Source organism: Oncorhynchus kisutch, linkage group LG4 (genome assembly GCF_002021735.2).
Source record: "Oncorhynchus kisutch isolate 150728-3 linkage group LG4, Okis_V2, whole genome shotgun sequence".
Classification (NCBI taxonomy): Eukaryota; Metazoa; Chordata; class Actinopteri; order Salmoniformes; family Salmonidae; genus Oncorhynchus; species Oncorhynchus kisutch.
This window is the reverse complement of record NC_034177.2, coordinates 4,485,218-4,510,388: the sequence shown is the minus strand read 5'-3', so window position 1 is coordinate 4,510,388 and position 25,171 is coordinate 4,485,218. Positions and strand designations below refer to the sequence as shown.

The 25,171-nt window shown below is 44.9% G+C and overlaps 1 protein-coding gene across 3 annotated transcripts; it reads left to right on the top strand.

The window, feature by feature from the left end:
• Positions 1 to 4,649: 4,649 nt before the first annotated feature.
• klhl30 (kelch-like family member 30) lies at positions 4,650 to 24,136 on the top strand. 3 transcript variants are annotated; one of them, XM_031822326.1, is made up of 9 exons: positions 4,650 to 4,782; positions 6,575 to 6,617; positions 7,064 to 7,915; positions 8,161 to 8,347; positions 12,321 to 12,407; positions 12,871 to 13,026; positions 15,164 to 15,352; positions 15,794 to 15,939; positions 22,826 to 24,136. In XM_031822326.1, the coding sequence occupies exons 3-9, from the start codon at positions 7,142 to 7,144 to the stop codon at positions 23,072 to 23,074; spliced, it is 1,788 nt and encodes a 595-aa protein (XP_031678186.1). In that variant the 5' UTR covers positions 4,650 to 4,782; positions 6,575 to 6,617; positions 7,064 to 7,141; the 3' UTR covers positions 23,075 to 24,136. The 3 variants fall into 3 exon arrangements, with proteins under 3 accessions (XP_031678186.1, XP_031678187.1, XP_031678185.1); XM_031822327.1 differs by lacking the exon at positions 6,575 to 6,617 and having other exon boundaries at positions 15,794 to 15,900; XM_031822325.1 differs by lacking the exon at positions 6,575 to 6,617.
• Positions 24,137 to 25,171: the final 1,035 nt, after the last annotated feature.

The window sequence follows — 25,171 nt, the reverse complement described above, 5'->3', positions numbered from 1 at the left end:
GAGGGGGGGTGAGGGGAGATGTGAGGGGGGTGAGGGGAGACGTGAGGGAGAGACGTGAGGGGGGGTGAGGGGGAGACGTGAGGGGGGGCGTGAGGGGGGTTTAGGGGGAGACGTGAGGGGGTTGAGGGGAGACGTGAGGGGGTGAGGGGGAGACGTGAGGGGGAGACGTGAGGGGGGGTGAGGGAGACGTGAGGGGGGTGAGGGGAGACGTGAGGGGGAGACGTGAGGGGGGTGAGGGGAGACGTGAGGGGGGGTGAGGGGGAGACGTGAGGGGGAGACGTGAGGGGGGGTGAGGGGAGACGTGAGGGGGGTGAGGGGAGACGTGAGGGGGGGTGAGGGGAGATGTGAGGAGGGTTGAGGGGGAGACGTGAGGGGGAGACGTGAGGGGGGGTGAGGGGGAGACGTGAGGGGGGGTGAGGGGAGACGTGAGGGGGGGTGAGGGGAGACGTGAGGGGGAGACGTGAGTGGGAGACGTGAGGGGCAGACGTGAGGGGGAGACGTGAGGGGGAGACGTGAGGGGGGTGAGGGGGAGACGTGAGGGGGAGACGTGAGGGGGAGACGTGAGGGGGGTTGAGGGGGGGTGAGGGGGAGACGTGAGGGTGGGTGAGGGGGGGTGAGGGGGAGACGTGAGGGTGGGTGAGGGGGGGTGAGGGGGAGACGTGAGGGGTAGCGGACCGGTAAAGAGGACTTCTACCGTCGACGTCAAGACCTATTCTGGGATGACCCTCCACAATAGCAACATCACAAAAATGGAAAGCCTGAAGGTGATTGGCTGACACACTAATGGGCCTCCACTCTGCCTGGTTCCTCTCAAGATTTCTTCATTTTAGGAAATGTTCCTGTCCCACTGTGCTTCTGCTTGCTCTTTGAGGTATAAGCATTGTTACTGTTAAGCACTTTGACATTTGTTGATTGTGAAAAGGTATTTAAATACATTTGATTGATATGGGTCAGATTTTTTGCCATAGAAGTCAATATTTTTACCGTGCAGTATATACAGTGGGGCAAAAAAGTATTTAGTCAGCCACCAATTGTGCATGTTCTCCCACTTAAAAAGATGAGAGAGGCCTGTAATTTTCATCATAGGTACACTTCAACTATGACAGACACAATGAGGGGAAAAAAAATCCAGAAAATCACATTGTATGATTTTTTTATGAATTAATTTGCATTTTGGACTTAATATAAAACTTGAGTCATCGGCATACATGGACACCTTTGTTTTTAAGCCTTGGATTTCTAATCCTCTAGTGTTGTCATTGGATCTGATTTTAATAGCTTGCATTTCGATGGCCATAACGAATAGATATGGTGACAGCGGACACCCTTGTTAAGCTCCTCTTGACAATTCAAAACTCTCTGAGAAGTAGCCGTTATTTACAGTTTTAGAACCTGGGTTTGCAATACATTATTTTTAGCCATTTTATAACAGAATCACCGAAATAAAAAAATCCAGGCATTTATAAATTAAACCAATCGTACTTTATCAAATGCATTTTCAAAATCCACTTTAAATACCATTCCTGGCTTCTTAGATGTTTCATGATGTTCTATTATTTCTAGTAGGTATTGTATATTATCTCCAATGTATCGTCCATGTAAAAAACCTGTCTGATCAGGATAAACAATACATGGTAAAACCCTTTTAATTCTGAGTGCTGTGCATTTTGCTAATATTTTTGCATCACAACATTGAAGTGTAAGGGGCCTCCAGTTTTTTTAGATAGACTGGGTCTTTATATTTGCCATCTGGGTCTTGTTTTAATAGAGAAATCAGACCTTCCTGCTGAATACCTGACAGACTACAATTTCTATAGGAGTAGTTAAAACAAAAGAAAAGCTAGTGTGATGTGATTTCAACTGAAAAGTGCCTTTACTGTCCACCTACTAATATCATAGCAGTAAACCACCCTGCATCCCACTGCTGGCTTGCCTCTAATTCTAAGCAGGGTCAGTCCAGTTGGTCCCTGGATCAGAGACCAGACACTGTTTGGAATTGTGACGTCTTTCGGATGGTACCTTAAACGGGTGTCCTGACTCTCTGTGTTCATAAATAATCCCATGGCACTTATCATAAGAGTAGGGGTGCTAACCCCTGGTGTCATGGCTAAATTCCCAACCTGGCCCCATTCCATCATAGTCACCTAATCATCCCCCTCCTTCCTAATTGGCACATATCACTCCTCACCTCTCTAATGGATAGCTGATGTGTGGTGAGCATTCTGTAAAACAAAATGGCCACCGTGCAGGTGGGTGCTACACATGGTTAGTGGATGAGGTAAGTTTCCCCCTACTATGTAAAGCGCTTTGAGTAACTCAGCTGGTGTCACACCCTGATCTGTTTCACCTGTCTTTGTGCTTGTCTCCAACCCCCACCAGGTATCGACCATTTTCCACATTATCCCCTGTGTATTTATACCTGTGTTCTCTGTTTGTCTGGTGCCAGTTCGTTTTGTTCATGAAACCTACCAGCGCCCTTTTCCCTGCTCCTCCCTGTTTTCCTGCTCCTGTTTTCTAGTCTTTCCCGGTTTTGATCGTTCTGCCTGCCCTGACCCTGAGACTGCCTCCCGTGACCCTGAGACTGCCTGCCGTGACCCTGAGACTGCCTGCCGTGACCCTGAGACTGCCTGTCCTGACCTGAGACTGCCTGCCCTGACCCTGAGACTGCCTGCCCTGACCCTGAGACTGCCTGCCCTGACCCTGAGACTGCCTGCCCTGACCGTGAGATTATATAAATCTGATCAATTAATCAATGAATTATTATAGCTTTTATTACAATGCTATTACACTGCTAAGACACATCGGTATCATTACTGATATCGAGAAGAGTGACTGTGTAGCATAATATTATAACACAGTGCTAAGTATTAGCCTCTAACATCTCTACCCCCCAAAGCACCCGTCTGCTGTATCTTATCTATCATGGATCCACTGTAACGAATGAAGCTGTGTTACTCCTTGACAAGCAGTTGTTATTTAAATTACCGTATCTCATTAACCATCTTCTAATTCTCCTGAGAACGGAGAGAGAGAGGGGGGAGCAGAGAGAGAGAGAGAGAGAGAGACAGAGAGAGAGACAGAGAGAGAGAGAGAGAGAGAGAGACAGAGAGAGAGAGAGACAGAGAGAGAGAGAGAGAGAGAGAGAGAGAGGGGGGGGGGGGGAGCAGAGAGAGAGAGAGAGAGAGAGAGACAGAGAGAGAGACAGAGAGAGAGAGAGAGAGAGAGAGAGAGAGAGAGAGAGAGAGAGACAGAGACACCTGGATATGTTTATTTTTGAACCATTCCATTGTAGATTTTGCTTTATGTTTTGGATCATTGTCTTGTTGGAAGACAAATCTCCGTCCCAGTCTCAGGTCTTTTGCAGACTCCATCAGGTTTTCTTCCAGAATGGTCCTGTATTTGGCTCCATCCATCTTCCCATCAATTTTAACCATCTTCCCTGTCCCTGCTGAAGAAAAGCAGGCCCAAACCATGATGCTGCCACCACCATGTTTGACAGTGGGGATGGTGTGTTCAGGGTGATGAGCTGTGTTGCTTTTACGCCAAACATAACATTTTGCATTGTTGCCAAAAAGTTAAATTTTGGTTTCATCTGACCAGAGCACCTTCTTCCACATGTTTGGTGTGTCTCCCAGGTGGCTTGTGGCAAACTTTAAACAACACTTTTTATGGATATCTTTAAGAAATGGCTTTCTTCTTGCCACTCTTCCATAAAGGCCAGATTTGTGCAATATACGACTGATTGTTGTCCTATGGACAGAGTCTCCCACCTCAGCTGTAGATCTCTGCAGTTCATCCAGAGTGATCATGGGCCTCTTGGCTGCATCTTCTCCTTGTATGAGCTGAAAGTTTAGAGGGACGGCCAGGTCTTGGTAGATTTGCAGTGGTATTTGCAGTGATACTCCTTCCATTTCAATATTATCGCTTGCACAGTGCTCCTTGGGATGTTTAAAGCTTGGGAAATCTTTTTGTATCCAAATCCGGCTTTAAACTTCTTCACAACAGTATCTCGGACCTGCCTGGTGTGTTCCTTGTTCTTCATGATGCTCTCTGCGCTTTTAACGGACCTCTGAGACTATCACAGTGCAGGTGCATTTATACGGAGACTTGATTACACACAGGTGGATTGTATTTATCATCATTAGTCATTTAGGTCAAGATTGGATCATTCAGAGATCCTCACTGAACTTCTGGAGAGAGTTTGCTGCACTGAAAGTAAAGGGGCTGAATAATTTTGCACGCCCAAGTTTTTGATTTGTTAAAAAAGTTTGAAATATCCAATAAATGTTGTTCCACTTCATGATTGTGTCCCACTTGTTGTTGATTCTTCACAAAAAAATACAGTTTTATATCATTATGTTTGAAGCCTGAAATGTGGCAAAAGACCGCAAAGTTCAAGGGGGCCGAATACTTTCGCAAGGCACTGTATATCTGTCTGTGTGTGTGTCCCTTTAACAGCAGGTGTGGAGTGTGTTGAAAACCACCATGCTGTTTGGAATCTGACTTTAGTCCCGAGTCTTTGGCCATCCTAAAAATAGCCTTCTGAAAGACCAGCAGCTGCTGCCTCAATGGTACACTAGCCTCCATAATGCTCTGGTCCAAAATAGTGCACTACATAGGGAATAGGGTGCTATTTAGCCGAAGTAGTATTGCCCAATGACTTGGCTCTAACAGTTGTCCTCCATACTGCCAACTACATGTTGTTCTTCCTGGCCTCTCTCTGAACCACACACTCCATTTACCGGAAATATGAGCAATTATTCCCTTTAGTTACCCTCTCTGGTAAGTCTTTGATTTCTTTTCTCCTATTTGAAGATAGGAAATGTAATTTAGTGTGGGCCGGAGGGAGCAGCTAGCTCGGTGACTGTTGTTGCCACGTAAACAGAATGCAATGGACTTAATTATGACACTGGAGTTTAGAAATGTATTTGAACTTTTATATAAAAAAAAACTTTCATGTTTAACTCTCCTAGGATAGAAAGGAAATGTTATGAAATTACACATACTATATAAAGGTTTTCACAAAGCTTGTGATCTTTCACTGCGTGGCTCTACATTGAGGCCTAGGTGTTAAAATCTCACAAACTATTTTGTGTTTTAAATTGGGGGCCGTGGCTGCTGATCTGACTTTTTCGGGATCTTTAATCCACGACTAAAATATCCGAAACTTCCCGAAGATTCTGGGCATGTGTGAATCACGTTCTGTGCATGTCTATATTGTCTACAGAGAACAGGCTACTCAGGCCAATGGTGCTCATTTAATAAAGTTAGATTAAAGCTGAAATCAATGTCTGCAGGATCTCACATAACGATCGCAGTATTCTTCATAACAGAACCGAATAAAATAGCATAACATTACCATAAGACAAAAAAATAAACGCATTCAATCGTGATTGTTATTCTTTAAGTTATAAACCCTTCTCAGTAATGCACTTAGATCTTAGATGTTGGTTTTGAATTATGTACAGTGTTGTTTTGAATGACGTACAGTGTTGTTCTGAATGACGTACAGTGTTGTTTTGAATGACGTACAGTGTTTAAAGAATTGCAGGTGCCAACTCATTTTATAGTCATCATAAAAATGTTTTACTGTCATATACAAAAAATCTACTCCTCCCTTGACAGGGATCATCAACTTCATGTTTTTCAGCTTCAGCCCACCAATTTAAACTGAGGCATAGCCTTACCTGTGTATTTTGCCTAGTGGCGTGCACTGTTTGAGTTTAGTCCACACAGTAACGTTATACCATGCACTTATAAGCGGTTTTGTTATGTAGAATTATGTATATGATCATGATGTGATCTTGCAGACATTGCATCAGCTTGATCTAACTTTGCCTGAGTTGCCTTAGTTGCCTGAGTTGCCTGAGTTGCCTTAGTTGCCTGAGTTGCCTGAGTTGCCTTAGTTGCCTGAGTTGCCTGAGTTGCCTGAGTTGCCTGAGTTGCCTGAGTTGCCTGAGTTGCCTGAGTTGCCTTAGTTGCCTGAGTTGCCTGAGTTGCCTTAGTTGCCTGAGTTGCCTTAGTTGCCTGAGTTGCCTGAGTTGCCTTAGTTGCCTGAGTTGCCTGAGTTGCCTGAGTTGCCTGAGTTGCCTGAGTTGCCTTAGTTGCCTGAGTTGCCTTAGTTGCCTGAGTTGCCTGAGTTGCCTTAGTTGCCTGAGTTGCCTTAGTTGCCTTAGTTGCCTTAGTTTCCTGAGTTGCCCTTAGTTGCCTGAGTTGTCTGAGTTTCCTGAGTTTCCTGAGTTGCCTGAGTTGCCTGAGTTGCCTGAGTTGCCTTAGTTGCCTGAGTTGCCTGAGTTGCCTTAGTTTCCTGAGTTGCCTGAGTTGCCTGAGGGCTGGATTGGATTCAATCAGTGGTCCTGATGAGCCCATCCCAGCTAGCTAGTTTATGACGTAGGGGCCATCAGACGCTTCAGGAAGTTCTGCTTCTTTTAGTCGGTGGATTAAAGATCCCCCAAAAAGTCAGATCCACATCCACTCTGTATAAATGTTTCATTATTTCCAAATAAGTTGTTGATTTAGTTTTTTTTTCAATAATTTTTTTGGTTTGTTCTCTCTTTCTTTCTCTCTCTTGTAGTCAAATTTGAAAGCTGCAAACAAATTTTAACAACACTCTAGGGGTAGGAAATAACTTTAATTTGGTTTATGTTTCATTTCTTTTGAAAATCAGCTTCAAAGTAACAAGTTGATATTATGAACTCGACAGATTAACAGCCTTTTGCAACCACCTGTGTTCCCGAGCTTGTTGGTTGTTGTAAGTGTTCTATGAATAAACATGACGTGTAATTCGCACCATTTGACCGTACTGAACTTGAATGACCAAGCAAAACCGCTCTCAGGCCACTGCAGTTGTCATCCCCGGGTCCGTATTCACAAAGCGTCTCTGAGTAGGAATGCAGTTTTGCCTTAAAAAAAAAAAAAAATCATTATGAACGAGAGAGAGGGGGGGGGGTGGAACTTGATCCTGAAGATCAGCATTCTTACCCAGAGATGCTCTTCGTGGAAACGGACCCTTGAAGATTAAGTTTTGTCAGAGAAATCTCATCCCTCATCTCTCTTCTTGTAGGTAACATTGACAGCAGCTGTTTGGGCCGGGGCTCTGAAACAGAATAAGTGGTTAGAGATCAGAAGTGTCGTGGTCACCATGGTGCGTAATGTGGACGATCTGGACTTTTGCCTTGCCTCCCACCCCCAGAGCATCCTGGAGGGGCTACGCTCCCTCTGCTGCAACCCCAAACTAGTGGACGTGACTCTGGAAGCGGGCGGCCGCGACTTCCCCTGTCACCGGGCCGTCCTGGCGCTCTGCAGCGTCTACTTCCACTCCATGTTCTCCGGGGACTTTGTGGAGAGCATCGCGGCCCGTGTGGAGCTGCACGGTGTGGATCCTGACATAATGGCTTCCCTTCTAGACTTCTGCTACACAGGGAAACTCACCATAAACCAGGGAAACGTGGAGGGCCTGATACGCACGTCCAGTCAGCTACAGTTCCAGGCGGTCCGGACTGTGTGCAGCCGTTATCTCCAGCACCAGATCGATGCCACCAACTGCCTGGGGATCCTGGAGTTCGGGGAGGTACACGGCTGTCCCGAGGTGGTAGCAAAGGCTTGGGGATTCCTTCTGGAGAACTTTGAGGCCGTACAGCGCTGGGAGGAGTTTCCTCTGCTGGAGAAGGAGAGGTTAGTGGCGTGTCTGTCCAACGAGAGGCTACAGACCAGGACAGAGTGTACCCGTGTGGAGGCAGCCCTGGCCTGGGTGAGACACCACCAAGAGTCCCGACTCCCCCACCTCCCAGAGCTTCTGGGGCTGACCCGCCTGGCCCTCCTGTCCCCTGACTACCTCACTAACACCCTAATGAAGGACAGCCTGGTTCTAGCCTCTCTCAGCTGTGTGGAGGTGGTGGAGAGGGTATGCAGAGAGGTAAATGAACAAGATAATAAAGTACCAATGTTTTCATCTTTTATACTTAATGGTCCAGTTTTCCAACCACCAATAAGCCTAGTCCTTTACTCAAATACACTTTGAATGGAGGTTCTACATTGAGTTTATTTTTTATTCCAGAGTCGAGGCTTGATCTGTGTCTGGGAAACCGGAACCTTAAGTTTTATCAGGGCAGAGAGAACTTCCATATTTCCCAACATTTCCAAATCACCGTCTTTGTGTAGAAAATGGACGTGAAGCCAGGAGATGTGGTCCAGACTGGCAGCCCGAGTCCCCAACCCAACCTGGAGGAGGTGTTATTCGTGATGGGAGGACGCTCGCTGGACGACTCAGATGACGAAGATGATGATGATGAAGACAGAGACCCCAGGCTGCTGCCCGGAAACTGTGGCTTCTACAACCCTAAGACACGTAATGTTCCTCTTCCACCTCATCTTCCTCTTCCTCGCCCATGTGTTCTGAGCATCTGTGTTCCTATAACCTGATCCCAGATCTGTTTGTGCTGTCTGGCGAAATTTGTCATGTGACAATGAGGAGTTGACAAGACAACACAAACAGATCTGGGGCCAGGCTAGGTAATGACCATAGGAGTTGACAAGACTACACAAACAGATCTGGGACCAGGCTAGGTAATGACCATAGCAGTGGACAAGACAAGACAAACAGATCTGGGACCAGGCTAGGTAATGACCATAGTAGTGGACAAGACAACACAAACAGACCTGGGACCAGGCTAGGTAATGACCATAGTAGTGGACAAGACAACACAAACAGATCTGGGGCCAGGCTAGGTAATGACCATAGGAGTTGACAAGACAACACAAACCGATCTGGGACCAGGCTAGTGTCCACCCAGCAAAGACCCTATAAATAATGTGCATGTTGTGATTATCATGTCTCTCTACAGAACAGTGCTAAGAATAACATTATCATGTCTCTCTCTCTACAGAGTAAATAAGCATGCCCCTTTAAAAAAAATGTAGAACTAAGAACAGATTTGGTTCACTTGGTTCACTCCAGATAGTGGCGTGCCCTCGACCAGCAGGGCTGGCCATGCTTTCCTCCTGGCTACCCCTACCCTGGCCAACAGCTCTGCACCCCCGGCACCAAGCCTCCCAGCTTCTCCTTCACCCAAATCCAGATAGCAGATGTTCTGAAAGAGCTGCAAAACCTGGACCAGTACAAATCAGCTGGGATAGACAATCTGGACCCTCTCCTTCTAAAATTATCCACCGCCATTGTTGCAACCCCTATTACAGGTCTGTTCAACCTCTCTTTCGTATCATCCGAGATCCCTAAAGATTGGAAAGCTGCCGCAGTCATCCCCCTCTTCCAAGGGGGTGACACTCTAGACCCAAACTGCTACAGACCTATATCTATTCTACCCTGCCTTTCTAAAGTCTTCGAACGCCAAGTTAACAAACAGATCACTGACCATTTCAAATCCCACCGAACCTTCTCCGCAGTGCAATCCGGTTTCCGAGCTGGTCACGGGTGCACCTCAGCCATACTCAAGGTACTAAACGATATCATAACCGCCATCGATAAAAGACAGTACTGTGCAGCCGTCTTCATCGACCTGGCCAAGGCTTTCGACTCTGTCAATCATCGTATTGTTATCGGCAGACTCAACAGCCTTGGTTTCTCAAATGACTGTCTCGCCTGGTTCACCACCTACTTCTCAGATAGAGTTCAGTGTGTCAAATCGGAGGGTCTGTTGTCCGGACCTCTGGCAGTCTCTATGGGGGTGCCTCAGGGTTCAATTCTCGGGCCGACTTCTTTCTATGTATATATCAGTGATGTCGCTCTTGCTGCAGGTGATTCCCTGATCCACCTCTACGCAGACGACACCATTCTGTATACATCTGGCCCTTCTTTGGACACTGTGTTAACAAACCTCCAAACGAGCTTCAACGCCATACAACACTCCTTCTGTGGCCTCCAACTGTTCTTAAACGCTAGTAAAACTAAATGCATACTCTTCAAATGATTGCTGCCCACACTGCCCGCCCGACCAGCATCACTACTCTGGACGGTTCTGACTTAGAATATGTGGACATCTACAAATACCTCGGTGTGTGGCTAGACTGTAAACACTCTTTCCAGACTCATATTAAACAGCTCCAATCCAAAATTAAATCTAGAATTGGCTTCCTATTTAGCAACAAAGCCTCCTTCACTCACACTGCAAACATACCCTCGTAAAACTGACTATCCTACCGATCCTCGACTTGGGCGATGTAATTTACAAAATAGCCTCCAACACTCTACTCAGCAAACTGCAGTCTATCACAGTGCCATCCGCATTGTCATCAAAGTCCCATATACAACCCACCACTGCGACCTGTATGCTCTCGTCGGCTGACCCTCGCTACATATTCGTCGCCAAATCCACTGGCTCCAGGTCATCTATAAGTCTATGCTAGGTAAAGCTCCGCCTTATCTCAGCTCACTGGTCACCATAACAACACCCACACGCAGCACACGCTCCAGCGGGTATATCACACTGGTCATCCTCAAAGCCAACACCTCCTTTGGCTGCCTTTCCTTCCAGTTCTCTGCTGCCAATGACTGGAACAAATTGCAAAAAATTGCTGAAGTTGGAGACTTACATCTCCCTCACTAACTTTAAACATCAGCTTTCCGAGCAGCTTACCTATTGCTTCAGCTGCACACAGCCCATCTGTAAATAGCCCATCCAATCTACCTACCTCATCCCCATATTGTTTTTATTTCCTTTTTCTATTTTGCACACCAGTATCTCTACTTGCACATCATCATCTGCTCATCTATCACTCCAGTGTTAATCTGAGAAATTGTAATTGCTTCGCTACTAGGGCCTATTTATTGCCTTACCTCCTCACGCCATTTGCACACGCTGTATAAAGACTTTTTATATTGTGTTATTGACTGTACGTTTGTTTATTCCATGTGTAACTCTGTGTTGTTGTATCTGTCGAACTGCTTTGCTTTATCTTGGCCAGGTCGCCGTTGTAAATGAGAACTTGTTCTCAACTGGCCTACCTGGTTAAATAAAGGTGAAATGAAAAAATGAATAACATTATCATGTCTCTACAGAACAGTGGTATGAATAACATTATCATGTCTCTACAGAACAGTGGTATGAATTACATGATCATGTCTCTACAGAACAGTGGTATGAATTACATTATCATGTCTCTACAGAACAGTGGTATGAATAACATTATCATGTCTCTAAAAAACAGTGGTATGAATAACATTATCATGTCTCTACAGAACAGTGGTATGAATAACATTATCATGTCTCTACAGAACAGTGGTATGAATAACATAATCATGTCTCTACAGAACAGTGGTATGAATAACATTATCATGTCTCTACAGAACAGTGGTATGAATAACATTATCGTGTCTCTACAGAACAGTGGTATGAATAACGTTATCACCTCTCTCTCTCTACAGAGTAGTGATATGAATAACATGATCATGTCTCTACAGAACAGTGGTATGAATAACATTATCATGTCTCTACAGAGTAGTGGTATGAATAACATGATCATGTCTCTCTACAGAGTAGTGATATGAATAACATTATCGTGTCTCTACAGAGTAGTGGTATGAATAACATGATCATGTCTCTACAGAACAGTGGTATGAATAACATGATCATGTCTCTACAGAGTAGTGGTATGAATAACATTATCATGTCTCTACAGAGTAGTGGTAAGAATAACATGATCATGTCTCTACAGAGTGGTGGTATGAATAACATTATCATGTCTCTACAGAGTAGTGGTAAGAATAACATGATCATGTCTCTACAGAGTGGTGGTATGAATAACATTATCATGTCTCTACAGAGTAGTGGTATGAATAACATGATCATGTCTCTCTACAGAGTAGTGATATGAATAACATTATCGTGTCTCTACAGAGTAGTGGTATGAATAACATGATCATGTCTCTACAGAACAGTGGTATGAATAACATTATCATGTCTCTACAGAGTAGTGGTAAGAATAACATGATCATGTCTCTACAGAGTGGTGGTATGAATAACATTATCATGTCTCTACAGAACAGTGGTATGAATAACATTATCATGTCTCTACAGAGTAGTGGTATGAATAACATTATCACCTCTCTCTCTCTGTCTCTACAGAACAGTGGTATGAATAACATTATCATGCCTCTCTACAGAGTAGTGGTATGAATAACATTATCACCTCTCTCTCTCTCTCTCTCTCTCTCTCTCTCTCTCTCTACAGAACAGTGGTATGAATAACATTATCGTGTCTCTCTCTCTACAGAGTAGTGATATGAATAACATGGTCATGTCTCTACAGAACAGTGCTATGAATAACATTATCATCTCTCTCTCTCTCTCTCTCTCTCTCTACAGAACAGTGGTATGAGCTGCCAGTCTTCCCCAACCACAACAAGTACGGATACTCTGTGGTCTCTTTGAATAATGACGTTTATGTCACAGGTCGGTTGGCTTTTATTTAGGGCACTTTATTTGAAAAAATACATTTGTAAATGCATAAAATAAATACATAGAACGAAAGTATTCCTCCAATAGTTGCAGTGTGCTGGGTGCTTCTGGATAGACATAATTGATGCATCCAGTATCCCTCCCTCCCTCCCTCCCTCCCTCCCTCCCTCCCTCCCTCCCTCCCTCCCTCCCTCCCTCCCTCCCTCCCTCCCTCCCTCCCTCCCTCCCTCCCTCCCTCCTCCATCCATCCATCCATCCATCCATCCCTTCATCCCTCCATCCATCCATCCCTTCATCCCTCCCTCCCTCCCTCCCTCCCTCCCTCCCTCCCTCCCTCCCTCCCTCCCTCCCTCCCTCCCTCCCTCCCTCCCTCCCTCCCTCCCTCCCTCCCTCCCTCCCTCCCTCCCTCCCCTCCCTCCTTCCCTCCCTCCCTCCCTCTCTCCCTCCCTCATCCTAGGGGGCTCGAGGGGTTCCCAATCCAACACCTGGTCGACCACAGAGACCTGGAAGTACATCACCAGAGAAGGACGGTGGGTGACGGTGGCTCCCATGCTCCGGCCCCGGACTAACCACACCTCAGCAGCCCTCAGCGGAGAGATATACGTCATCGGAGGAAAGAGAGAAATAGGAACTATAGGAACTAGACCTATAACAGACCTATAACAGACCTATAACAGTCCTATAACAGACCTATAACAGACCTATAACAGACCTATAATAGACCTATAACAGACCTATAACAGACCTATAACAGACCTATAACATACCTATAATAGACCTATAACAGACCTATAACAGACCTATAACAGACCTATAACAGACCTATAACAGACTAATAATATACCTATAATAGACCTATAACAGACCTATAATAGACCTATAATAGACCTATAACAGACCTATAATAGACCTATAATAGACCTATAACGGACATATAATAGACCTATAATAGACCTATAACAGACCTATAATAGACCTATAATAGACCTATAATAGACCTATAATAGACATATAATAGACCTATAATAGACCTATAATAGACCTATAAGAACTAGACCTATAATAGACCTATAATAGACCTATAATAGAGCTATAGGAACTAGACCTATAATAGACCTATAATAGAGCTATAGGAACTAGACCTATAATAGACCTATAATAGACCTATAATAGACCTATAAGAACTAGACCTATAATTATAATAGACCTATAATAGACCTATAATAGACCTATAATAGACCTATAGGAACTAGACCTATAATAGACCTATAATAGAGCTATAGGAACTAGACCTATAATAGACCTATAGGAACTAGACCTATAATAGACCTATAATAGACCTATAAGAACTAGACCTATAATAGACCTATAGGAACTAGACCTATAATAGACCTATAATAGACCTATAATAGACCTATAATAGACCTATAACAGACCTATAATAGACCTATAATAGACCTATAAGAACTAGACCTATAACAGACCTATAATAGACCTATAATAGAGCTATAACAGACCTATAATAGAGCTATAATATACATATAATATACCTATAGGAACTCTATTACAGACCAATAGGAGCTAGACCAATAGGAACTAGAACAATAGGAACTAGACCAATAGGAACTAGAACAATAGGAACTAGAACAATAGGAACTAGACCAATAGGAACTAGAACAATAGGAACTAGAACAATAGGAACTAGACCAATAGGAGCTAGAACAATAGGAACTAGACCAATAGGAACTAGAACAATAGGAACTAGAACAATAGGAACTAGACCAATAGGAGCTAGAACAATAGGAACTAGAACAATAGGAACTAGACCAATAGGAGCTAGAACAATAGGAACTAGACCAATAGGAACTAGAACAATAGGAACTAGACCTATAGGAACTAGACCAATAGGAACTAGACCTATAGGAACTAAACCGATAAGAACTAGACCAATAGGAACTAGAACAATAGGAACTAGACCGATAAGAACTAGACCAATAGGAACTAGAACAATAGGAACTAGACCAATAGGAACTAGACCAATAGGAACTAGAACAATAGGAACTAGACCAATAGGAACTAAACCGATAAGAACTAGACCAATAGGAACTAGAACAATAGGAACTAGACCAATAGGAACTAGACCTATAGGAACTAAACCGATAAGAACTAGACCAATAGGAACTAGACCTATAGGAACTAAACCGATAAGAACTAGACCAATAGGAACTAGAACAATAGGAACTAGAACAATAGGAACTAGACCAATAGGAACTAGAACAATAGGAACTAGACCGATAAGAACTAGACCAATAGGAACTAGACCAATAGGAACTAGACCAATAGGAACTAGACCAATAGGAACTAGACCAATACGAACTAGACCAAGAGGAACTAGACCGATAAGAACTAGACCAATAGGAACTAGACCAATAGGAACTAGACCAATAGGAACTAGACCGATAAGAACTAGACCAATAGGAACTAGACCAATAGAAACTAGACCGATAAGAACTAGACCAATAGGAACTAGACCAAAAGGAACTAGACCTATAGGAACTAGAACAATAGGAGTTAGACCAATAGGAAGTAGACCGATTAGATCTAGACTAATTCTCTACACTGTACAGACCTGTAAACCTCTGCAGCCTGCCTGATCTACAGCGATAGATATACTTTGTCATAATAAGTTGACGTTTTTTTTTTCTCAACATTGGTCGGGTCAGTTAAACACCAGTGTTTTCTCTCCACAGGCACTACAATGGACTTTGTAGACATTGAGCACTATGACCCATACAATGACACCTGGGCCCGAACATGCCCTGCAGTGAAATATGTCACAAACTTCACAGCGACTGCCTGCCATGGTAAACTATACGTGATAGGCTCCTGTGCTGTTAAGTACAACGCCTTGACTCTGCAGTGCTACAATCCTGTTATAGGTAGGTAGGAACGGTATGGAGCATCACGTAGGTTAATATGCTCACAACATGGAGCCGTAACCAGTGTTTTTTTTGGGGGGGGGGGGTCGATTCCATTTTCACGTTCACGTCTTGAATTTTACTAAATTGAAAGGGAATTGATCCCCGATTCATGATTCCCCAATAATTGATTATCACTTTAGAAATGTTGCAGTAAATGGTGGTCAAAACAGTATCCTTTTCAGATCCATTTGAGGTCTGTTGTCAGCGTAATGAAACACCTCGCCTACCTCTCAGATGTGTGTTGTTCAGATTCATATCTTTACCTTTGTTCAGTATTCAAAAAAACAAAAACAGTTTTAGTAAGAATTAAAGGAAAAGCTAGTTAGGTTACAACACTTCTCAGATTCTCATCAGATCCTATCTCATATCTTTGCCCCGTTGTGCCTCTCTGTCCCCAAGATGGGTGGAGTATCATCTGCTCTCCCTTCATCCCCAAGTACCTGTCCTCTCCTCGCTGTGTCTCAGTGGAGGGGCTCATCTACCTGATCGCGGACAACACTAAGAAGGTTTACTGCTATGACCCACTGGCTAACATGTGGCAGAAGGTGGGTTAGGGGTTAGAGTTAGAGGAAGGGGTTAGAGTTAGGGGCTAGAGTTAGAGTTAGGGGTTAGAGTTAGAGTTAGGGGTTAGAGTTAGGGGCTAGAGTTAGAGTTAGGGGTTAGGGGTTAAAGTTAGGGTTAGAGTTAGGGGTTAGAGTTAGGGGTTAGAGTTAGGGGTTAGGGGTTAGAGTTAGGGGTTAGGGTTAGGGGTTAGAGTTAGGGTTAGGGGTTAGAGTTAGGGTTAGGGGTTAGAGTTAGGGTTAGGGGTTAGGGTTAGGGGTTAGGGGTTAGAGTTAGGGGTTAGAGTTAGGGATTAGGGGTTAGGGGTTAGAGTTAGGGGTTAGAGTTAGGGGTTAGGGGTTAGAGTTAGGGGTTAGGGGTTAGGGGTTAGAGTTAGGAGTTAGGGGTTAGGGGTTAGAGTTAGAGTTAGGGGTTAGAGTTAGGGTTAGGGGTTAGGGTTAGGGGTTAGAGTTAGGGGTTAGAGTTAGGGGTTAGAGTTAGAGTTAGGGGTTAGAGTGAGGGGTTAGAGTGAGGGGTTAGAGTTAGGGGTTATAGTTAGGGGTTAATGTTAGGGGTTAGGGTTAGGGGTTAGGGGTTAGGGATAGGGGTTAGAGTTAGGGGATAGAGTTAGGGGTAGGGGTTAGAGTTAGGGGTTAGAGATAGGGGTTAGAGTTAGGGGTTAGAGTTAGAGTTAGGGGTTAGAGTGAGGGGTTAGAGTGAGGGGTTAGAGTGAGGGGTTAGAGTTAGGGGTTAGAGTTAGGGGTTAGAGTTAGGGGTTAGAGTTAGGGGTTAGGGTTAGGGGTTAGGGGTTAGGGATAGGGGTTAGAGTTAGGGGTTAGAGTTAGGGGTAGGGTTTAGAGTTAGGGGTTAGAGTTAGGGGTTAGGGTTAGGGGTTAGGGTTAGGGGTCAGAGTTAGGGGTTAGGGTTAGGGGTTAGGGGTTAGGGTTAAGGGTTAGAGTTAGGGGTTAGGGGTAGCGGTTAGAGTTAGAGTTAGGGGTTAGAGTTAGGGTTAGGGGTTAGGGTTAGGGGTTAGAGTTAGGGGTTAGAGTTAGGGGTTAGAGTGAGGGGTTAGAGTGAGGGGTTAGAGTTAGGGGTTAGGGTTAGGGGTTAGGGTTAGGGGTTAGAGTTAGGGGTTAGAGTTAGGGGTAGGGGTTAGAGTTAGGGGTTAGAGTTAGAGTTAGAGTTAGGGGTTAGAGTTAGGGGTTAGAGTTAGGGGTTAGAGTTAGGGGTTAGAGTTAGGGGTTAGAGTTAGGGGTTAGAGTTAGAGTTAGGGGTTAGAGTTAGGGGTTAGAGTTAGGGTTCGGGGTTATAGTTAGGGTTAGGGGTTAGGGTTAGGGGTTAGGGTTAGGGGTTAGGGGTTAGAGTTAGCGTTAGAGTTAGGGGTTAGAGTTAGCGTTAGCGGTTAGGGTTAGGGGTTAGAGTTAGGGGTTAGAGTTAGGGGTTAGGGGTTAGGGGTTAGAGTTAGGGTTAGGGGTTAGAGTTAGGGTTAGGGGTTAGAGTTAGGGGTTAGAGTTAGAGTTAGGGGTTAGAGTTAGGTGTTAGAGTTAGGGTTTAGAGTTAGGGGTTCGAGATAGGGGTTAGGGTTAGGGGTTAGAGTTAGGGGTTAGAGTTAGGGGTTAGAGTTAGGGGTTAGAGTTAGAGTTAGGGGTTAGAGTTAGGGGTTAGGGGTTAGAGTTAGGGGTTAGGGTTAGGGGTTAGAGTTAGAGTTAGGGGTTAGAGTTAGGGGTTAGGGTTAGGGGTTAGAGTTAGAGTTAGGGGTTAGAGTTAGGAGTTAGAGTTAGAGTTAGGGGTTAGAGTTAGGTGTTAGAGTTAGGGTTTAGAGTTAGGGGTTAGAGATAGGGGTTAGGGTTAGGGGTTAGAGTTAGGGGTTAGAGTTAGGGGTTAGAGTCAGGGGTTAGAGTTAGAGTTAGGGGTTAGAGTTAGGGGTTAGGGGTTAGAGTTAGGGTTAGCGGTTAGGGGTTAGGGGTTAGAATTAGAGGTTAGAGTTAGGGGTTAGGGTTAGGGGTTAGAGTTAGAGTTAGGGGTTAGAGTTAGGTGTTAGGGTTAGGGGTTAGAGTTAGGGTTAGGGGTAAGAGTTAGGGGTTAGAGTTAGGGTTAGGGGTTAGAGTTAGGGGTTAGAGTTAGAGTTAGGGGTTAGGGTTAGGGGTTAGAGTTAGAGATAGGGGTTAGAGTTAGGGGTTAGAGTTAGAGTTAGGGGTTAGAGTTAGGGGTTAGAGTTAGAGTTAGGGGTTAGGGTTAGGGGTTAGGGGTTAGGGTTAGGGGTTAGAGTTAGGGGTTAGGGGTAGCGGTTAGAGTTAGGGGTTAGAGTTAGGGTTAGGGGTTAGAGTTAGGGGTTAGAGTTATGGGTTAGGGGTTAGAGTTAGGGTTAGAGTTAGGGGTAGAGTTAGGGGTTAGAGTTAGGGGTTAGAGTTAGGGGTTAGAGTAGGGGTTAGGGGTTAGAGTTAGGGGTTTAGAGTTAGAGTTAGGGTAGGGTTAGAGTTAGGGTTAGGGGTTAGGGTTAGGGGTTAGAGTTAGGGGTTAGAGTTAGGGATTAGAGTTAGGGATTAGAGTTAGGGGTTAGAGTTAGGGGTTAGAGTTAGGGGTTAGAGTTAGGGGTTAGAGTGAGGGGTTAGAGTTAGGGGTTAGAGTTAGGGGTTAGAGTTAGGGGTTAGAGTTAGGGGTTAGGGTTAGGGGTTAGGGTTAGGGGTTAGGGATAGGGGTTAGAGTTAGGGGTTAGAGTTAGGGGTAGGGGTTAGAGTTAGGGGTTAGAGTTAGGGGTTAGAGTTAGGGGTTGGAGTTAGGGGTTAGAGTTAGAGTTAGGGGTTAGAGTGAGGGGTTAGAGTTAGGGGTTAGAGTTAGGGGTTAGAGTTAGGGGTTAGAGTTAGGGGTTAGTGTTAGGGGTTAGGGGTTAGTGTTAGGGGTTAGGGTTAGGGGTTAGAGTTAGAGTTAGGGGTTAGATTTAGGGGTTAGAGTTAGGGGTTAGGGTTAGAGTTAGGGGTTAGAGTTAGGGTTTAGAGTTAGGGGTTAGAGTTAGGGGTTAGAGTTAGGGGTTAGAGTTAGGGGTTAGAGTTAGGGGTTAGGATTAGGGGTTAGAGTTAGAGTTAGGGGTTAGAGTTAGGGGTTAGAGTTAGGGGTTAGAGTTAGGGTTCGGGGTTATAGTTAGGGTTAGGGGTTAGGGGTTAGGGTTAGGGGTTAGGGGTTAGAGTTAGCGTTAGGGTTAGGGTTAGGGGTTAGAGTTAGGGGTTATAGTTAGGGGTTAGAGTTAGGGGTTAGGGTAAGGGGTTAGAGTTAGGGTTAGGGGTTAGAGTTAGGGTTAGGGGTTAGAGTTAGGGGTTAGGGGATAGGGTTAGGGGTTATTGATTAGAGTTAGGGTTAGGGGTTAGAGTTAGGGTTAGGGGTTAGAGTTAGGGTTAGAGTTAGGGTTAGGGGTTAGAGTTAGGGGTTAGGGGTTAGGGGTTAGAGTTAGAGTTAGGGTTAGAGTTAGGGGTTAGGGTTAGGGGTTAGAGTTAGAGTTAGGGGTTAGAGTTAGGGGTTAGAGTTAGAGTTAGGGGGTAGAGTTAGGTGTTAGAGTTAGGGGTTAGAGTTAGGTGTTAGAGTTAGGGTTTAGAGTTAGGGGTTAGAGATAGGGGTTAGGGTTAGGGGTTAGAGTTAGGGGTTTAGAGTTAGGGGTTAGAGTTAGGGGTTAGAGTTAGAGTTAGGGGTTAGAGTTAGGGGTTAGGGGTTAGAGTTAGGGTTAGCGGTTAGGGGTTAGGGGTTAGAATTAGAGGTTAGAGTTAGAGTTAGGGGTAAGAGTTAGGGGTTAGAGTTAGGGTTAGGGGTTAGAGTTAGGGTTTAGAGTTAGGGGTTAGAGTTAGAATTAGGGGTTAGAGTTAGGGGTTAGAGTTAGGGTTAGGGGTTAGAGTTAGGGGTTAGAGTTAGGGGTTAGAGTTAGAGGTAGGGTTAGGGTTAGGGGTTAAGAGTTAGAGATAGGGGTTAGAGTTAGGGGTTTAGAGTTAGAGTTAGGGGTTAGAGTTAGGGGTTAGAGTTAGAGTTAGGGGTTAGAGTTAGAGTTAGGGGTTAGGGTTAGGGGTTAGGGGTTAGGGTTAGGGGTTAGGGGTTAGGGTAGGGGTTAGAGTTAGGGGTTAGGGGTTAGAGTTAGGGTTAGGGGTTAGAGTTAGGGGTTAGAGTTAGGGGTTAGAGTTAGGGGTTAGGGGTTAGAGTTAGGGTTAGAGTTAGGGGTAAGAGTTAGGGGTTAGAGTTAGGGGTTAGAGTTAGGGGTTAGGGTTAGGGGTTAGAGTTTGGGTTAGGGGTTAGAGTTAGGGTTAGGGGTTAGGGTTAGGGGTTATTGGTTAGAGTTAGGGGTTAGGGGTTAGGGGTTAGGGGTTAGAGTTAGGAGTTAGAGTTAGGGGTTAGAGTTAGGGTTAGGGGTTAGGGGTTAGAGTTAGGGGTTAGGGGTTAGAGTTAGGGTTAGGGGTTAGGTAGTTAGGGTTTAGAGTTAGGGTTTAGAGTTAGGGTTATGCGTTAGAGTTAGGGTTAGGGGTTAGAGTTAGGGTTAGGGGTTAGGGTTATGGAGGGTTAGGGGTTAGAGTTAGAGTTAGGGGTTAGAGTTAGCGTTAGGGGTTAGGGGTTAGGGTTAGGGGTTAGAGTTAGGGTAGGGTTAGGGTTAGGGGTTAGAGTTAGCATTAGGGTAGGGTTAGAGGTTAGAGTTAGCGTTAGGGGTTTGAGTTTATAGTTAGCGTTAGGGGTTAGGGTTAGGGGTTAGAGTTAGGGGTTAGGGTTAGGGGTTAGAGTTAGCGTTAGGGGTTAGGGTTAGGTGTTAGAGTTAGGGGTTAGAGTTAGGGGTTAGGGTTAGGGTTTATAGTTAGCGTAAGGGTAGGGTTAGAGGTTAGAGTTAGCGTTAGGGGAAGGGTAGGGTTAGGGCTAGGGGTTAGAGTTAGGGTTAGGGATTATAGTTAGTGTAAGGGTCGGGTTAGAGGTTAGAGCTAGCGTTAGGGTAGGGTTAGGGCTAGGGGTTAGAGTTAGGGTTAGGGATTATAGTTAGTGTAAGGGTCGGGTTAGAGGTTAGAGCTAGCGTTAGGGTAGGGTTAGGGGTTAGGGGTTAGAGTTAGGGGTTAGGGGTTAGAGTTAGGGGTTAGAGTTAGGGTTAGGGGTTAGGGGTTAGAGTTAGGGGTTAGGGGTTAGAGTTAGGGTTAGGGGTTAGGGTTAGGGTTAAGAGATAGGGTTTAGAGTTAGGGTTATGCGTTAGAGTTAGGGTTAGGGGTTAGAGTTAGGGTTAGGGGTTAGGGTTATGGAGGGTTAGGGGTTAGAGTTAGAGTTAGGGGTTAGAGCTAGCGTTACGGTAGGGTTAGGGGTTAGGGGTTAGAGTTAGGGGTTAGGGGTTAGAGTTAGGGGTTAGAGTTAGGGTTAGGGGTTAGGGGTTAGAGTTAGGGGTTAGGGGTTAGAGTTAGGGTTAGGGGTTAGGGTTAGGGTTTAGAGTTAGGGTTTAGAGTTAGGGTTATGCGTTAGAGTTAGGGTTAGGGGTTAGAGTTAGGGTTAGGGGTTAGGGTTATGGAGGGTTAGGGGTTTAGAGTTAGAGTTAGGGGTTAGAGTTAGCGTTAGGGGTTAGGGGTTAGGGTTAGGGGTTAGAGTTAGGGTTTAGAGTTAGGGTTAGGGGTTAGAGTTAGGGTTAGGGGTTAGGGTTATGGAGGGTTAGGGGTTAGAGTTAGGATTAGGGGTTAGGGGTTAGGGTTAGGGGTTAGAGTTAGAGTTAGGGGTTAGGGGTTAGGGTTAGGGGTTAGGAGTTAGAGTTAGGGTTTAGAGTTAGGGTTAGGGTTTAGAGTTAGGGTTTAGAGTTAGAGTTAGGGTTAGGGGTTAGAGTTGGGGTTAGGGTTAGGGTTAGGAGTTAGGGGTTAGAGTTAGAGTTAGGGGTTAGAGTTAGAGTTAGGGGTTAGAGTTAGGGGTTAGAGTTAGGGGTTAGGGTTAGGGTTTAGATTTAGGGTTAGGGGTTAGAGTTATGGTTTAGAGTTAGGGTTAGGGTTTAGAGTTAGGGTTAGGGGTTAGAGTTAGGGTTAGGGGTTAGAGTTAGGGTTTGGGGTTAGGGTTAGGGTTAGGAGTTAGAGTTAGGGGTTATAGTTAGGGGTTAGAGTTAGGGGTTAGAGTTAGGGGTTAGGGTTAGGGTTTAGAGTTAGGGTTTAGAGTTAGGGTTAGGGGTTAGAGTTAGGGTTAGGGGTTAGGGTTAGGGTTAGGAGTTAGGGGTTAGAGTTAGGGTTAGGGGTTAGAGTTAGAGTTAGGGATTATAGTTAGGGGTTAGAATTAGGGGTTAGATTTAGGGGTTAGAGTTAGGGGTTAGAGTTAGAGTTAGGGGTTAGAGTTAGGGGTTAGTGTTAGGGGTTAGGGTTAGGGGTTAGAGTTATGGGTTAGAGTTAGGGTAGGGTTAGGGTTAGGGGTTAGAGTTAGGGTAGGGTTAGGGGTTAGAGTTAGCATTAGGGTAGGGTTAGAGGTTAGAGTTAGCGTTAGGGGTTTGAGTTTATAGTTAGCGTTAGGGTTAGGGGTTAGAGTTAGGGGTTAGGGTTAGGGGTTAGAGTTAGCGTTAGGGGTTAGGGTTAGGTGTTAGAGTTAGGGGTTAGAGTTAGGGGTTAGGGTTAGGGTTTATAGTTAGCGTAAGGGTAGGGTTAGAGGTTAGAGTTAGCGTTAGGGTAGGGTAGGGTTAGGGCTAGGGGTTAGAGTTAGGGTTAGGGATTATAGTTAGTGTAAGGGTCGGGTTAGAGGTTAGAGCTAGCGTTAGGGTAGGGTTAGGGCTAGGGGTTAGAGTTAGGGTTAGGGATTATAGTTAGTGTAAGATTCGGGTTAGAGGTTAGAGCTCGCGTTAGGGTAGGGTTAGGGCTAGGGGTTAGAGTTAGGGTTATGGATGTATGGATGAACTGATTCATCCTCTCCTCCTGTGTATTCCCCCAGGTCCAGCTGCTGCACATGCTCCATGAGAACGGAGATCTGGTGGCGTTGGACAGTCAACTCTTTGCAACGGGGGGTCACTGGAAGGGCATGGAGGGGGACTACGGGGTGGAGGTGGAGGTGTACAACAGAGCTTCTAACAGCTGGAAGGTGGAGTGTTTCCTACCAAGGCTCTGGATCTACAGTGGGACATGTTCTGTCTTCCTGGACCCCTCCCAGTGGTCCGACCCATTCCCCCTCGATGAAACCTAAATGGAACGGTCGGGTCCATGGCATGCAGCACTTGAAGTGGAAAGATAGAGGTGCTGGTACTCATTTTAGGTTCTGATTTTAACTTAAAAGTACTGGTGTAGTCGACCAGATTGTAGGGGTGAATATTCTAGATGTGCAGTCAGCACTTAAAGGCCCAGTGCAGTCAAAAACATGATGTTCCTGTGTTTTATGTATATGTATTTCCACACTATAAGGTTGGAATAATACTGTGAAATTGTGAAAATGACGACAATGCCCTTTTAGTGTCATTGCTCTTTGAAAAGACTCCCTGACATTTCAGCCTGTTTTGATTGGATGGAGTTGTGGTCTGCCTGGTGACATCAACAGACCGTAAATTTGTTAATTGGCCAATAAGAAAGAAAGTTACAAACCTCTCTGCCAATTACAGCAAGTTTTCAGATTTCCACTCCCCACTCAGAACACTCCCGGAGAGTCCTAGCAAAACTAATTTATTGAGAAATTGCTCTTTGCTATTTAAAATAAACCAGAGTACTTAATTGTTACCCAGAAATGATTTAATATGGAGACCTTTAATTAAGCAGTAGATGCAGATCTAATTCAAGTACTGAGCCCACGGCACTGAGCCCACGGCACCGAGCCCACGGCACCGAGCCCACGGCCATGACAGACTGATCTCAGGGTTATAGTGCACAGACTATTGTCAGACTTTTATGTCCGTAGACTACTGTATGCATGTGGAATGTTGTTCATCTCTAGATTATGGAGGGTTGTCTTGGCTGTCAGTAGCCTAGACTACTGTATGCATGTGGAATGTTGTTCATCTCTAGATTATGGAGGTTGTCTTTATGCACTCCAATAGCACGTTACTTGGTCCTCTATGCTGCCTTGCCCAATTCTTCTTCCCTTGTTATTTTGTAACGTTATACTCCTGTGACGATGTGTTTATTTATGTTGTTACTTCCTGACTTCCCGAAACATCTGTTGGCGTCTGTATTATTGAGTTTGTTTGTTTGTGTGTTGACTTATTCAAACTTTGTAGAAAATGTACTGTGAATCAAAAAATTTAAACTTTGTAGAAAATTTGATGTTTAATCAAAACATCTTTGTAAATATGTTTTTTTTTAATGGTGGAAAACATGGAATATTTCATTATTTACAGCATATGCTTTTGTGCTATTATGCAATAGTGCCTTTCAACCTGTGTTTGTTTATAAGGAACTCACTCGGCACAGTGTCAATTCAACCCACTGGGCACAGTGTTAATTCAACCCACTCGGCACAGTGTCAATTCAACCCACTGGGCACAGTGTTAATTCAACCCACTCGGCACAGTGTCAATTCAACCCACTGGGCACAGTGTTAATTCAACCCTCTGGGTACAGTGTCAATTCAACCCACTGGGCACAGTGTTAATTCAACCCACTGGGTACAGTGTCAATTCAACCCACTGGGTACAGTGTCAGTTCAACCCAATGGGTACAGTGTCAGTTCAACCCAATGGGTACAGTGTCAATTCAACCCACTGGGCACAGTGTTAATTCAACCCACTGGGTACAGTGTCAGTTCAACCCAATGGGTACAGTGTCAGTTCAACCCAATGGGTACAGTGTCAATTCAACCCACTGGGCACAGTGTTAATTCAACCCACTGGGTACAGTGTTAATTCAACCCACTCGGCACAGTGTCAATTCAACCCACTGGGCACAGTGTTAATTCAACCCACTGGGTACAGTGTCAATTCAACCCACTGGGTACAGTGTCAGTTCAACCCAATGGGTACAGTGTCAGTTCAACCCAATGGGTACAGTGTCAGTTCAACCCACTGGGTACAGTGTCAGTTCAACCCAATGGGTACAGTGTCAGTTCAACCCACTGGGTACAGTGTCAATTCAACCCACTGGGTACAGTGTCAGTTCAACCCACTGGGCACAGTGTCAATTCAACCCATTGGGCACAGTGTCAGTTCAACGTCCACCTGATTTGGATTTAGGTTAAAAGTTTGGTGAAAAGAATCAGAAATGCCCATACGTTGATAACTTTTTGCAAATCCAATTGGTTTTCCATGTTGATTCAACATCATCACATAGATTTTTGGGGGGGTTGAAATGATTTGGA